Raw genomic sequence first — 16,123 nt, forward strand, 5'->3', positions numbered from 1 at the left:
TTGAGGGCTTGGGTTGTGGCTCAGTTGTAGACTGCTTGACTAGCATGTGTCAGGCATTGAGTTTGATCCTCAACATTAAATAAATAAATGGTATTGTGTCTATCTACAACTAAAATAAAATTTAAAAAAAATAAAACAGTTGATGCAGAGAAGTGTTTTTCTTTATGCAAGTATCCCAGCGAGTAAATGATGAAGTGATAAAATATTATTTTGCAATTCCTAATAAAATGATAGACCTAGACAGTATTAATAACCAACCAAAAATCAGTGAAAAGCTTCTGAGGAACTTCATAATGGATGAAAAAGACTCCACATGCCAAATCCACCCACTGTTTTCTAGCCTTAAAATAAGAGATAGTGATGTATTTTCTGATGTCACACAATGATTAGTATATAGCAGGACTGATATTCTCTTACCAAGAAAGACCATGGCAAGCAATTTCAAGGGGAAAAGAAAGGAAAATCCATGGATTAATAGAGACTTTTTTTAAGAGAGAGAGAGAGAGAGAATTTTTTAATATTTATTTTTTAGTTTTCGGTGGACACAACATCTTTGTTTTGTATGTGGTGCTGAGGATTGAACCCGGGCCGCACGCATGCCAGGCAAGCGCGCTACCACTTCAGCCACATCCCCAGCCCCTAAAAGAGACTTAAGAGAAATTTCAATCAAATGTACGTTTTGTGCCTTATTCAACAAAAGGACTATAAAAAATGACTTGTTTTTATACATTTACATATGAGCCGGGGGTAGAGCTCAGTGGTAGAGCACTTGCCTACCACATGCAAGGTTCAATCCCCAGGACCAAAAAAACATTCATATACAAGCTAGATATTTAATGATATTAAGAAACATTTTTAGAAATGATAGTGCTATTTGTGGTTCTGTTTTTAAGAAAAAAAATGAAGCCATATCTTTCAGAAATTTAAATTGAAGCATTTCCAGATTAAAATGGTAGAAAGTCTGAGACTGGCTGTAAAATAATATATTTGGGTAAGGGGTAGCAGTATAGATGAAACAAGATTGACTATGCATAATTGCTGAAGCTAGGTGATGAGTACCTAGGGATTCATTAAACTATTTCCTCCACTTTGATATGTGAATAAAAATATTTTAAGTATACTTCTATTAGTTCCCTATTTGTATATAACAAACTTAGCAGACTAACACAACAGCCATTTATTATCTCAGATTTCCATGGATAAGGAATCCAGGTAGACTTAACTGAGTTCTCTGATGAGGGTCTCACAATACTACAGTCAATGTGTCAGTCTGTGTTCTTATCTGGAAGCTCTGGGGAAGAACTGGCTTCCAAGCTTGCTCAGGTTGTCAAGATCTATGGCCCTATAATGATAGAGATTTCTGCCAGCTGGTGGCTAGAGGATACTTTCATGTCCTAGAGACTGATGGCAGTTTATTCCCATGGCTGCTTTCTCAACATGGCTGCTTGCTTCTTCAAGGCCAGCAGAGGAAGCTCTCACTCCAGTCTAACAAGTTTCATATACGTGACATAATCACAGGGGTGACCTTTATTCCTATTGGTTAGAAGCAAGTCACATTCAAGAATAAGGGATTATATAGGGATGTGACTCATTGGGGATCATCATGCAGTATGTTCAACAGAATGCTAGTCTAAATAACCAAGGTTATATGCTTTCATAATGAAATTCATATATTTTATTTTGAGGAATTCTGCATATTAAACAGAAGCAAAATATATTATTAGCATGGCTGCCTAAAAACTAGCTACCATGTGAAAATGTTAAAAAATTAAACATATTTTAAGCAATTAACACATCTAAATCAAATAAATTTCTATTTTACATTTGTAAAAAAAGTTGGCAAGCTTTAAATTATAGAAATTTTTATGAAACATTAAATTTCTTATAATTAATAAAATGTACACAGGCCCAAAAATGTAGTTTTTAAATTGTGAAAATGTATATAGATGTACCAAGTGTCATTGGATAGATGATGAATACTTTATCTTAACAGAGTTTAGATATTTCTCTTATATTACAATAAACTATTAAAAAAGAAGAGAAAAGGAACTAAAAGAAAACCAAGTATTAGCTATTTGTCTTGATTTGCTTGTATATACAAAGATACTATTTCCAAATAATGTCAAATTCATCAGTATCCACAGTTAGAACTTCAGTGTAGTTTGGGGTGATACATAATTCAATTCAGAACCCTCCCTTTTTTACATCTAAATGGTAAGTCCCTCATAAAACAGCAATCGAAAGACACATGGCTCACTGACCAAGAAGATCAAAGGTGTGTTTAAAGTGGATAAGATCATTTTCCTAGAACAGGGTTTGATTTTGTTTTGTTTATGTTGATTTATTTTTATTTTTGCTGTGCCAGGGATCAAACCTGGCCCTTGGACATGCTAAGCAAGTGCTCTACCACTAAGCTATAGTTTCAGCCCTGAGCAGGGAGTTTGAATATCATTTTCTTTTGCAAAAGTAGTAGCTATTAATAATGTTAGATAACATAAAAGTATGTTAAAGAAATACAAATCTCTATAATCTGAATTAAAACCTCTTAACAATTTGGTACATAATATTCCAGAATATTTTTTGTGTGTGTCTGTAATGTATATAATGTAAGTTTATACATACTTTTGAAATAAAGAAAACTGGGTTTATTCATACAGTGGGTGAAGTTTTGAACTCTGGTACTTCTTGAATCTAAATCTGTTTGTTTGTTTGTATGTTTGTTTGTGGTGTTGGGAATCAAACCCAAGGCTTAATACCAAAAATCCTAGCTAATGAAACAAGATGAAGAAAAGGAAATAAAAGGTATACTGTTTGAAAGAAATAAATGAAACTGTCTTTGTAGATGACATGATTGTCAATGTAGGAAATCCAAGAGAATTGGTCAAAAAACTCCTGGAACTAATAAGCAATTATAACAATGTTACAGAATAAAAAAGGCAGTTGTCTTCTGTGTACCAGCAATAAATAAGTGGAATTTAAAGTTAAAAACATAATGCTACTTACATTATCAACCCTCCAAAATGTAATGCTTAGATATAAATCTAGAAATAAAAGTGTAAGATCTATTGAAGAAAAACTACAAAATACTTGTTTTAGTCAACTGTTTTACTGCTGTGACCAAAAGATTTGATAAGAACAATTAGAGGAAAGAAAGTTTATTTGGGGGGAGGGGGGGTGTCACAATTTCAGAGGTATTAGTCCATAGATGGCCAACTCTATTGCTGTGGACACAGGGTGAGGCAGAACATGATGTCAGAAAACTGTGGCAGATCGCAGCTCAAAACATGAAATCAGGAATGAAAGAGAGAAAGGGGGGGAGGGGAGAGAGAGGAGAGAGCACACCAGCCAGCTTCAATATCCAGGGATAAAATATGTATCCCAAAGGCATGCTCCCAATGACCCACCTCCTCTAGCCACATGCTACCTGCCTACAATTACCACCCAGTTAATTCTTATTAGGGGATTGATGCACCTATTAGGTAAAAAAAAACTATTCTAACCCAATCATTTCACCTCTAAACTTTCTTACATTGTCTCACACATGAGTTTTTTTGGGTTACCCCATAGCAAAACCATAACAATACCAATGAAAGAAATCAATGAAAAACTAAATAAATGGAAGGATATACCATGTTCATGGATAGTGTGACTCAAAATCAATCAAGTTCTTCCCACTTGATCTATAAATGTAGTGCAATCACAATCCCAATCCCAGGAAGATATTGTGTGGGTGTTGAGAAATTGGTTCTAAAATTTGTATCTAAAGGCAAAAGACTGACCCAGAACAGCTTTAATTAAAGAAGGACAAATTTGAAAGGCTAACATTACCTGACTTCAAAATTTACTATAAATCTACAACAATCAAAACAGTATGGCATTGGTGATAGAACAGACAAATAGAACAATGGGACCAAATAGAATGCCCCAAAATAGACCCATATAAATATGGTCAGTGGAACTTTGATAAAAGAGCAAGGGCAATACAGTGGAGAAAAACTACTATCTCAACAAATGGTGTTGGAACTACTAGACATCCACATTCCAAATAATGAGTCAAGATAGATCTTATGCCCTTCACTCAAAATGGATCACAGACCTAAACATAAAATACAGAACTATGAAACTCCTAGAGGATACCATAGGAGAAAACCTAGATGGCCTTGGGTATAACAATAACTTAATAAAACACCAAGGCATAATTAATTTTAAAAAAATTATAAGCTGGACTACATTTAAAAAACTTAAAAAATTAAAAGAATCTCTGATATATACTCTCAAGGGAATGAGAGGACAAGCTAGACTAGAAAAAAATATTTGCAAGAGACAAATCTGATAAAGCACTGGTATCTAAAATATATGAAAAACTGTTAAAACTCAACAATAACAACCCAACTAAGAAATGGGTAAGCCAGGTATGGTGGTATATACCTTTAATTCCAGCTGATTCAAAAGATGAGGATTGCAAGTCCAAGGACATCCTGGGCAACTTAGACTAATACAAAATTTAAAAATTTTTAAAAGGACTAAGGATATAGAACATTCCTGGGTTTAATCCATAGAAGAAAGAAAAAGAGGGAGGAAAAAAGAGAAAGAAAAAAAAGATCTCAACAGATATTCACCAAAAAAGATAAAAGATTGTAAAAGGCATAAGATACTCAATACCATATATCATTGGGGAACTGTAAATTGAAACAACAATGAAATACCATAACACGACTATTAAAATTGCCAAAATCCAAAACACTGTCAATACCAAATGCTGACTAGGATGTGGAACAACAGTAACTCTTGTCCATTGCTGGTGGGAGTGCAAAAATGGTACAGCTAATTTGGAATACATTAGTTTCTTAAAAAACTAAACATACATCCCAGTGCAGTAGCACACACCTGTATCCAGTGAATTTTGAGGCTGAGGCAAGAGGATCACAACTCAATTCCCACCAATGCCATACTGTTTTGATTGTTGTAGATTTATAGTAAAATTTAAAGTCAGGTAATGTTAGCCTTTCAACTTTGTCCTTCTTTAATTAAAGCTGTCCTGGGTCAGTCTTTTACCTTTACATACAAATAGCTTCAGCAATTTAACAAGGTCCTAAACAACTTAGTGAAACCCTGCCTCAAAAAATAAAATAGGGCTGGGGATATGGTTAAGTGCCCCCTGGGTTCAATCCCCAGTACCAAAAACAAAACAAAAAAACCTAAACATATTCCTTGATATTTGCCCAAATGAGTTGAAAACATGTCCACACAAAAACCTACATATGGATACTTAAAACAGCTTTATAATTATCAAAACTTGGAAGCAACCAAGTTTTGGTAGGTGAATGGATAAACAGTGATGCATCCAGGGCTGGGGTTGTGGCTCAGTGGTAGAGCATTTGCCTAGCACATGAGGCCCTGGGTTGGGTTTGATCCTCAGTGCCACACAAAAATAAATAAAAATATGGGACTGGGGATGTGGCTCAAGCGGTAGCACGCTCGCCTGGCATGCGTGCGGCCTGGGTTCGATCCTCAGCACCACATACAAACAAAAATAAATAAAGATATTGTGTTCAACTACAACTAAAAATAAATATTTAAAAAAAATAGTGATGCATCCAAACAGTGGAATATTATTGTTGCTAAAAATAAATGAGCTATACAGCCACGAAAAGACTTGGAGGAAACTTAAATATGTATTAGTAAGTGAAAGAAACCAATCTGAAAAGGCTACAGACTGTGTTCAAATAATATGAGCTCTGTTACTCAAATTATATGTAGCTCAGTGGTCAAGTGGTGGCCTAGCATGCTTGGGGTCCTAGATTCAATCCCCAGCACTAGAAAGAAAGAAAAAGGAAATGAAGGAGGGGAGGGGGTAAGGATGGAAGGTAGGTAGGTAAGTAGATGGGGGGGTGTGCAGGGGAGGAGAGGGATCAGTTTTTTAGCTGGGTACAGTAATACACACTTATTGCCCCAGTTTCTCAGGAGACCAAACCAAGAGGATTGTTTGAGCTCATGAGTTTGGGAATAGCCTAGATAACATATCAAGACCCTATTTGAAAAACAAAAACTTTTATATGACATTCTTGAAAAAGCAAACTCTGGAGATAACAGAAACATCAGTGGTAGTCAGAGCTATATGAAGAAAAAGGTACAAGGATCTTATAGACAGTGAAACTATTCTGTATGATTCTGTAATAGTGGATACCTGCCATTATACATTTGTTTAAACCCACATGAAGTACAATACCAAGAATTAACCTAATATAAACTAGAACTCTGGGTGGTAATGTGTCAATGTAGGGTTATCAGCTGTAACAAATATACCACTCTGTATTAAAGTCCATTTTTTGAAAATAAATAATTAAATAAACCCTCTGCTGATTGAATACATTAATGTACTTCCTGAACTTTTTTTTTTTCCTGAGACTAAAAGAAAATTTGAGTTTAGTTGATTCCTTACACAGTGAGATATGCCTTTGACACTTTTGTTTCAATTTGTATAATATAATGGATTTTATTTTAAAAAATAAAATTTGTAGGCTGGGGTTGTGGCTCAGTGGTAGAGCACTTGCCTAGCATGTATGAGACACTGAGTTCAATTCTCAGCACCACATCCAAATAAATAAAGATCCATTGACAACTAAAAAAATAAATAAATTTAAAAAATAAATAAAATTTGTGTTATATTTCACTTCTATATAGATGATATACAATGAAAATCAAGATGACAGCAGAATTCCCACTATCAAGAGTCAAGTCACTGATGTAAAAAATGTTATGATGCAAAGTATTGATATAATTTTGGAAAGAGACGAAAGATTGAGTATCTCCTTCAATAGAACAGATGATCCCCAAACAACTGTAAGTGATTCACATCTGTGTTGATGTTCAAACAGTGCTCCAGGTCATAAGATTGCTGCCTTTAAGACAAATTGCTATGAAATAATCCTGTCACAAATCTGTGGTTTTATACAAAAAATTCTTGGCCAGGGAGTGGGAAGATGTGAAGGGAGGGAGTAAGTGGTAGGAGTGTTATTGGCCAACTCATATAATTATATTGTGTGCATGTACAAATACGTAACAACAAATCCCATCATTATGTACAACTACAATGTACAAATAAAAAATGTAGAAAAAAATTCTTAGAATGCAACTAAAACATTAAAAGATTAATTATAAAACAATTTAAAAATAAAAACCAAATTAATTAGGAGGTGGTTATATCTATAAAAGGATTTTTTACATTATGAAACAGAATAGTCAACAAATTGCAAGGGAAAAAAAGAGGGAGAACTTATAAACAAATGGACTTAATTTATCAATTGAATGTGATTCTTATTTAGATTTCAATTCAAATAAACTGTAAAAATGAAAAATTATATTTTTTTAAAATAATTAGATATTGGAATTCTGGATAGTAGATAACATTCAGGAATTATTAATTTTTAGGCATGATAATGGTATTGTGGCTATGTTTTTTAGAAAGACATTATTTATTAGAGATTTGAACTAAAATGTTTATTATTGAAATTATATGTCCGGATACAATCAATCAACAAGTACATGAAAAAATGCTCACCATCTCTAGCAGTCAGAGAAATGCAAATCAAAACCACCCTAAGATACCATCTCACTCCAGTAAGATTGGCAGCCATTATGAAGTCAAACAACAACAAGTGCTGGCGAGGATGTGGGGAAAAGGGTACACTTGTACATTGCTGGTGGGACTGCAAATTGGTGCAGCCAATTTGGAAAGCAGTATGGAGATTTCTTGGAAAGCTGGGAATGGAACCACCATTTGACCCAGCTATTCCCCTTCTAGGTCTATTCCCTAAAGACCTAAAAAGAGCATGCTACAGGGACACTGCTACATCGATGTTCATAGCAGCACAATTCACAATAGCATGACTGTGGAACCAACTTAGATGCCCTTCAATAGACGAATGGATAAAAAAAAATGTGGCATTTATACACAATGGAGTATTACTCTGCATTAAAAAATGACAAAATCATAGAATTTGCAGGGAAATGGATGGCATTAGAGCAGATTATGCTAAGTGAAGCTAGCCAATCCCTAAAAAACAAATGCCAAATGTCTTCTTTGATATAAGGAGAGTAACTAAGAACAGAGTAGGGATGAAGAGCATGAGAAGAAGATTAACATTAAACTGGGATGAGAGGTGGGAGGGAAAGGGAGAGAGAAGGGAAATTGCATGGAAATGGAAGGAGACCCTCAGGGTTATACAAAATTTCATACAAGAGGAAGTGAGGGGAAAGGGGAAAATAATACAAGGGGGAGAAATGAATGACAGTAGAGGGGGTACAGATAGAAGAGAGGAGGGGAGGGGAGGGGAGGGGGGATAGTAGAGGATAGGAAAGGCAGCAGAATACAACAGACACTAGTATGGCAATATGTAAATCAATGGATGTGTAACTGATGTGATTCTGCAATTTGTATACAGGGTAAAAATGGGAGTTCATAACCCACTTGAATCAAAGTGTGAAATATGATATATCAAGAACTATGTAATATTTTGAACAACCAACAATAAAAAAAATTTAAAAAAAAGAAATTATATGTCCGGCATATGGGTATAACAATGACTTAATTTATTCAGAATAACTGAGAAGCAAAGTATAAATTTAATAAAACTGGTCATCAATTGATAATTGCTAAAACTGAATGTTGACTATATAGGGTATATAGATGTTCATTACATCATTCTTTATTTTTGCATGTAAATACATATTTATTTTTAGAATTTATTTAAATCCAAAGTGTTTCCTTTTTTTCTGAGTTTAGGGTTTGATCTTGGGGAGGCAAAACAAGATTTCTCAGAGATTTGGTTACTTAATTAAGATTGCATGATCAAGCATGGGTGCCTAAGAACAATAGTTTGTGATCAGTACAATGTCTTATTACATCTTTCAGGTACAATATTATATTTCTCATTACATCATTCTATCAACTTTTGTATACCTTTGAACTTCTCTATTAGAAAATATTTTGAAAACTAGTTTGGAATTGGGCACAGTGGTATACATTTGTATTTCTAGCAATCTGGGAGGCTGAGTCAGGAGGATTGCAAGTTCAAGGCCAGCCTGGGCAATTTAGACCTTGTCTGAAAAAATGAAAAGAGCTGGCGGGGGTGGGGGGGGGGTTACAGCTTAGTGGTATAGCACCCTTGAGTTCAATCCCCAGTACCAAAATGTAAACGCCCCCCACCCGAAGAAAAACTATGTACAAAAATGCTATATGCAGTCTCCCTCTTTGGGGGGGGGGCGGGTCTCTCTTGTGTCTATTGGTCTATTGTTAGTTTTATTTTCTCTTAATCTTTGAGGCCACTAGGTTTGAAGAGGAAGGCTATATAATCTAATCTTACTACGGGGCAGAATCTTTTTTGAATGGAGTTAAAATTCACAAAACTTAAAATTAACATTTTGGAGTACACAATTGAGTGACAATTAGTACATTTACAGTGTTATACACCCATCACCTCTACCTAGCTCCAAAATATTTTCATCATCCCAAAATAAGGAACATCCACATCCCTTAGAAACTCCCAGCTCTGGCAGTCAGTAATCTGCTTTCAGTCTGTATAGATTCATCAATTGAGGATTTTTCATACAAATTGAATCATATGTGATCTTTTGTATCTGGATGCTTTCACTGGGGCTATAGCTCAGTGGTAGAGCACTTGCCTTAGCACATGTGAGGCACTGGGTTCGATCCTCAGCACCACATAAAATTACATAAATAAAATAAAATAAAGTATTATGTCCATCTACAACGAAAAAAAAAAAAAAAAGACAACAGACCAAAGAAGTTCTGAACTCAGACATCAGGTGCCCTTGAGAACAGAGTGATCAGCATACTAAAATCAGATGGACTAAGAATCCAGCGACTACTCATGAACCTCTCCCCTGCTCTGTTTCATTCATGCAGGAGACTAAGCCAAGAAAAAAGATCAATGGATATCCCCAATTAAATGGTCAGGTCCATACCATATTTCTACAGTGAAGTCCACCAATGTCAGACCTTATTCACAAGGAGCTCCCAGTCAGTGTTTGGTAAATCAACAAGTCATGAGTTATTTGTGGAAAGTCTCAATAATAATAATAATAGACCAAAAGAAATGGGTGGGGGAGAACTAGACAAAATAGATAATACAGGAACAAAAGGAAGCATCATTTAAAAAATTCTCTAACATTTTGAAAGAAATAATAGAAGATAGTATATTCCTGAAATGCCAACATAAAGCTATATAAAAATACTCATAAAAAAGAGTTTTGAAGCCAGGCACAGTGGTGCATGCTTCTAATCCCAGCAGCTCAAGAGGCTGAGGCAGGAGGATCTCAAGTTCAAAGACAGCCTCAGCAACAGTGAGGCACTAAGCAACTTAGCGAGACTCTCAAAATAGGCCTAGTGATGTGGCTCAGTGGTTGAGTGCCCCAAAGTTCAATCCCTAGTACCAAAAAAAAAAAAAAAAAAAAAAGTTTTTGGAAATTAAAATAATACTAAAAATTCAAAATTCAATATACAATTACTGTAATATAAAGTTGAGATATTCTCTTAGAAAGTAGATCTTAAAGAGAAAGAGGATGAAGTCAGAGAATCAATCTAAGAAATATAACATGAATAACAGAAATTTTAAGAAAATGAAGACATCAGAGTAATACAAGAAAAATTTCTAGAACTAAGTAATATGAATGTCTAGATTCTGTGAACAAAAGTCAAGATCATAGCTAGACATGTAATCTTGAAATTATATAGTATTAAAAAGGAAAAAAGTGATTCTAATGGCTTTCAGAGATGGGGCAAAGCAAAAACAAAGACTTAGCAGTTAGAATGGCATCAGATTTCTCAGTAGCAATACTGAAAGCTAAAGAAAAATGGAAAATTGCTTTTAAAATTCTACTGGAAATTCTTTTTCAAGCTAAATTTCTATACCCAAACTACCAATTCAGAATAAAGGTAGAATAAAGACATTTGTAGGTATGTAAATTCTCAGAAACATACCTCCCACTCACCAGTTTAAGGAAGTTTTTGGAAGATATTTTCCACCAATAAGAGGTATAAGAAAGCAAAATATGTAAGATTGAAAAAACAAAGACTCAACACAGAGAAGGATTATCCTAGGATACTGGAAAAGCAATATTCCACGATTAAAACTATATAAGAAATCTGGAGCCCAGCAAAACCAGATTACATAAGGTCAGAAGGCCTTATGTTAGGGACTTCCTCAAGATAAAGCAAAAGGATCCAACACAGGAATGAGCAGACAAGGGATATATTTCACTCCTTTGGAGCATTTGGGAATGAATTAATGGTGAATGTGTTAAAAACTAATAAACAATATTTTAATTATGGATATATTATCAACTATAATAGGAATATAATTAGCTTCAGAGAAACCAAAGTATTAATAACTAATCAACAATAGTTGTATTTTTTAACTCCAAAGAAACCAAAAAGTTTTACATTGAAGTCATTTGTAATCTATAGCCTAACAAATATTTACAGAGTTTTGATTTAACAGAAAGAAAGAATAGGGAAGGGAAAAAAAAGTATATTTGTGAAAAGGGTTTGGGGGTATTATAATAGTTAAATTCTTTGCAGAAAAGCAAATCAAAACTATACTGAGGGCTGGGATGTAGCTCAGCGGCACAGCACTTGCCTAGCATGTGTGAGGCCCTTGGTTCAACCCCCCAGTACCACCTCCCCACCAAAAAATAAAGCTGGGCGCCGTGGTGCACACCTGTAATCTCAGCAGCTCATGATGCTGACGCAGTAGGATCTCACATTCAAAGACAGCCTCAGCAATGTCAAGGTGCTAAGCAACTGAGAGACTGACTCTGTCTCTAAATACAATACAAAATAGGGCTGGGGATGTAGCTCAGTGGTAGAGTGCCTGAGTTCACTTCCTGGTAGCCAAAGGGAAAAAAAGCCAAGTGTGGAGGCCCATACCTCTAATCCCAGTAGCTTGGGAGGCAGAGGCAGGAGGATCATGAGTTCAAAGCCAGCCTCAGCAAGAACAAGGCACTAAGCAACTCAGTGAGATCCTCTCTCTAAATAAAATACAAAGATGGGCTAGGGATATGGCTTAGTGTTCAAGTCCCCAGAGTTCAATTCCCAGTACTCCTCCCACCCACAATTTTTCTTGTATTACTCTGATGTCTTCATTTTCTTTTCTTAAAACTACACTGAGATTTCATCTCACCCCAGTTATAATGGTAATCATTAAGAATATAAGTAATAATAAATGCTGGTGAGGATTTGGGTAGAAATGATACTTGTACACTGTTGTTTGGATTATAAGTTAGTACAACCCCTATGAAAATCAGTATGAAGTTTCCTCAAAGACTAGAAATGGGGAAGTACTGAGGAATGAAATTGACCAAATTATACTGATAATATTGAGTGTATGTACAAATATGTAACAATAAATCCCACTATTATGTATAACTATGATGCACCAATAAAAAGGGAAAAAAAGAATGAGGAAAAAAAAAAACTAGGAGTAGAACCACTATATGACCCACATAGTCCACTCCTTGGTATTTATTCAAAAGAACAGAAATCAGCACACTATAGTGACACATGCATTCCAATATTTATAGCAGCACAATTCAAACAGCCTAGGTGTTTGAAACCTAAGTGTCCATCAACAGATGACACGATAAAGAAAATGGTACTGTATATGTATGTGTGTGTGTGTGTATATATATATACACACACACACACAGTGGAGCTCTACTCAGCCATAAAGAATGAAATTATATTATTCGCAGGTAAATGGATGGAACTGGAGAAAATGATGCTAAGTAAAATAATGCAGACTCAGGGCTGGGATTGTAGCTCAGTGGTAGAGCACTTGCCTCGCATGCGAAAGGCACTGGGTTTGATCCCGAGCACCACATAATAAATAAATAAAGATATTCTGTCCATCTACAACTAAGAAGATTTTAAAAAAATAGTAAGGCAGACTCAAAAAGTCGACAGTCAAATGTTTTCCCTCATGTGAGGAATCTAGAGAGAATAAAGAACTTTTTTTTTTTAAAGGAAGATCTCACATAATAGAAGGAAGATCAATAGAGGGGTGGTAGAGGATCAAGGGGGAAAGAAGGGAGAGAAATGGGAAGAATTGGGGGACAAAATTTACTAAATCATACTATATGCATGTATAAATATATCACATGAATCTCACTTCTACATATAATTATAATGTATGAGTCAAAAAGTTATACATGTAACTAGGCACAATGGCACATGCCTGTAATCCCAGCTACTTAGGAGGCCGAGGCAGGAGGATCACAAGTTCTAAGCCAGCCTTGGAAACTTAGTGAGACCCTGTCTTAAAATTTAAAAATAAAAAGGACAGGGAATATAACTCAGTGGTATAATTACTGGTTCAATCCCCAGTGCCAAATATAAATATGGTGAATAGGGAGGCAGGGACGGAAAGGGGAAGTACTAGAGAATGAATTGGAGTAAATTATATACATATATATCACAATGAACCCCACCATTAACATATAATTAGAATACACTAATCAAAACATTTTTAAGAGAGCTAAATGTTTTTCTTTCATCGGAAACAATGAAAAAATATGTGTATATGTGTGTGTGTGTGTGTGTACCTTCTAGAAATGCACAGAAAAAAAAACTCTGGGAGAAAATAAACAGTTAAATGAGATACATTCAACAAATACTTAGAGCCCCACTATATATCAGATACCTTTCTAGGACAGGATTTTTCAACCTCAGAACAATTTGGGTGGGGTACTGTCCTGTGTATTGTAGGACTTTTTCTCAGCAGCATTCTCGCTTCTCTCCACTAGATGCTGTTCACACTCCCTCTAATCTGAAATAAAAAATGACTGCAGACATTGCCAAATATCTCCTGGAGGGCAAAAACTGAGCACCATCTCAGTTGAGAACTACTATATTAAGTAATAGGGATTCAGCAACAAAATAAAAACCCAAAGTAGTTACTTCTGAGAAACAGATTTAGGAATGGATGGGGGTAGAATAATAAACTATCATTAGTCAAATTCTGACTTCTCAAACTATATACATGCATTATATATATTCATTAAAAAAGGGAAAGCAGATTATTTAAGAATATAAAATCCATTTATACCTTAACTAAATTTTCAGCTGGGCATAGTGGTGCACGCTTGTAATCCAAGCTATTTGAGAGACTGAAGTAGGAGAATCTCAAGTTGAAGGCCAGACTCAGCAACTTAGTGAGACCCTGCCTCAAGATGAAAACTAAAAGGGCTGGTAATGTAGCTCAGAGGTAGAACATGCCTAGGGTCAGTCCCAGTGTGTGTAACACACACACACACACACACACAAAATAAATTCAAAGCAAGCAGTATAGTCATGTAATTCTAAATTTGTATCCTGGCTCCACCACTTACTATATAACTTAACTTTTATGAGCCTCATCTTCTTTGACTGTAAAATAACAATACTGACAAGATTATTATAAGTAATGCAGGTTATTGGTAAAAAAATATATGTAAATAAATGACATGCAGTACCTGTTTCCAAAGCATTCAGTAAATTCTAACATCCTGAAAAGTACATCCAGAGACCGGCTTCCATATGCCACATCCTTAGGTATAACCAATAGTATTTTGGGTATATAAACCCAAGATCCCATAACTTGTCTTACATTAGAATTGTGAGGCTATTTGAGTGGTACACTGTAATCATTACATTGACTTTGCTCTTGGCAAGTCACCATATATACTGACAGTAAAAACTAACCTGATAATAGTTAATTGAAACATGTTTCAAATAATTTATTCATCTGACAGCAAAAATTTATGTAAGCAGCAAGTGATTTATTAATATAATTACTATTTGAGAACATTTAAGAGTTAAATGCAGCTGGGGGCGCTGTGTTGCACACCTGTAATCCCAGGGGCTTGGAAGGCTGAGGCAGGAGAATCATGAGTTTGAGACCAAATTTAGCAACTTAGTAAGACCCTGGGAGATGGCTTAGTGGTTAAGCAACCCTGGGTTCAATCCCTGGTAGAAAAAAACAAAACTTAACAAAAATCCTTCTTTGATTACTTGAGAAACAACAATCCTTGTAGTAATGGCATGATTCTCATTCATGGCAATCTGGATGTACTGTGGTCAGTTTCTCAGTGAATCCTCAGTCTGTGATTCTGCATGGTAGGTTGTCTCATTCCCATCTTATAGATTAATCCATTCATTTAACAATTATTCATTGAACTTCTGCTGTATGTCTGCACTGTCCCATGCTGGGAATATATCAGTGAGTCAAACAGACTTTTAAAAATCTTGCGTCCATGGAACTTGTTTTCTGCACAGTACTTGTCCTTATGTAATGCTACGTAAATTTTACTTATTGTCTAGAATGTAAAAAATTGAAATAGGATGTCTAGAATGGAACTGGAGTAGCAATTTTAAATAGATTGTAAGGAATGGTGGCCTTTAAAATCATGAAGGAAGATGAAGAAACTGAAGCTCAAAGAATTAGGAACTTCTGCAAAATCAGTCAATAAAGTTAATGAAAATAACAGCTAAATACAAGCACCTAGAATCTTGATACATCACTTTATAAAAGCTGCAGGGTCCTGTTATAACTCTCTTGGAATTGGTTAAAACCAAACTAAACCTGTTCTTTCAGATAGCTTTCATTAAGTATTAGAGTGAGCCCATTAATGTAGAAATGAAAATAAAACATTAAATTTGTGTTTATTTTTATTTCAGGCCAAAGAATTCCAAAACACAAGAGAAATTCATAGGAGGCTATGGTGGAAATACTTCAAAAAGATTATAGTTACCAGCATGGCAATTTTCCTTTCAATTATCATCATTCTTTTAAGTACAAATGTAATACCAACTTGACACTTCTCCCCACCCCCAACAGGTACCAATAAATTGTTATATGTAATCAGAGTCCTACAACAATTAGGAAAATCTTTCTCTAGTTGAATTGGAGGAAAGTAGTAGTATTTCCTTGTCCCTATGGTGCCCCTTGACTGTCTCTGTACTTCTTTCATTTCTGTAATACTGTTTGCTCTTTGCCACCATTCTACTTCTTCTCTAGCATCTCTTCCTTTGTAAAGATTAAGAACATTGGGGCTTAATTAAATT

At 35.1% G+C, this 16,123-nt stretch overlaps 1 protein-coding gene across 1 annotated transcript in view; it reads left to right on the plus strand.

The window, feature by feature from the left end:
- LOC117794813 (uncharacterized) overlaps positions 1–15,874 on the plus strand; it is a 38,769-nt gene extending 22,895 nt beyond the window's left edge. Inside the window, exons 5-6 of the mRNA XM_034636437.1 lie at positions 6,685–6,843; positions 15,737–15,874. Coding sequence (XP_034492328.1) covers positions 6,685–6,843; positions 15,737–15,874 — 297 coding nt within the window. The remainder of the gene's footprint in view (positions 1–6,684; positions 6,844–15,736) is intronic.
- The last annotated feature ends 249 nt before the right edge of the window (positions 15,875–16,123 follow it).

Source organism: Marmota flaviventris, chromosome 7, assembly GCF_047511675.1.
Source record: "Marmota flaviventris isolate mMarFla1 chromosome 7, mMarFla1.hap1, whole genome shotgun sequence".
NCBI lineage: Eukaryota > Metazoa > Chordata > Mammalia > Rodentia > Sciuridae > Marmota > Marmota flaviventris.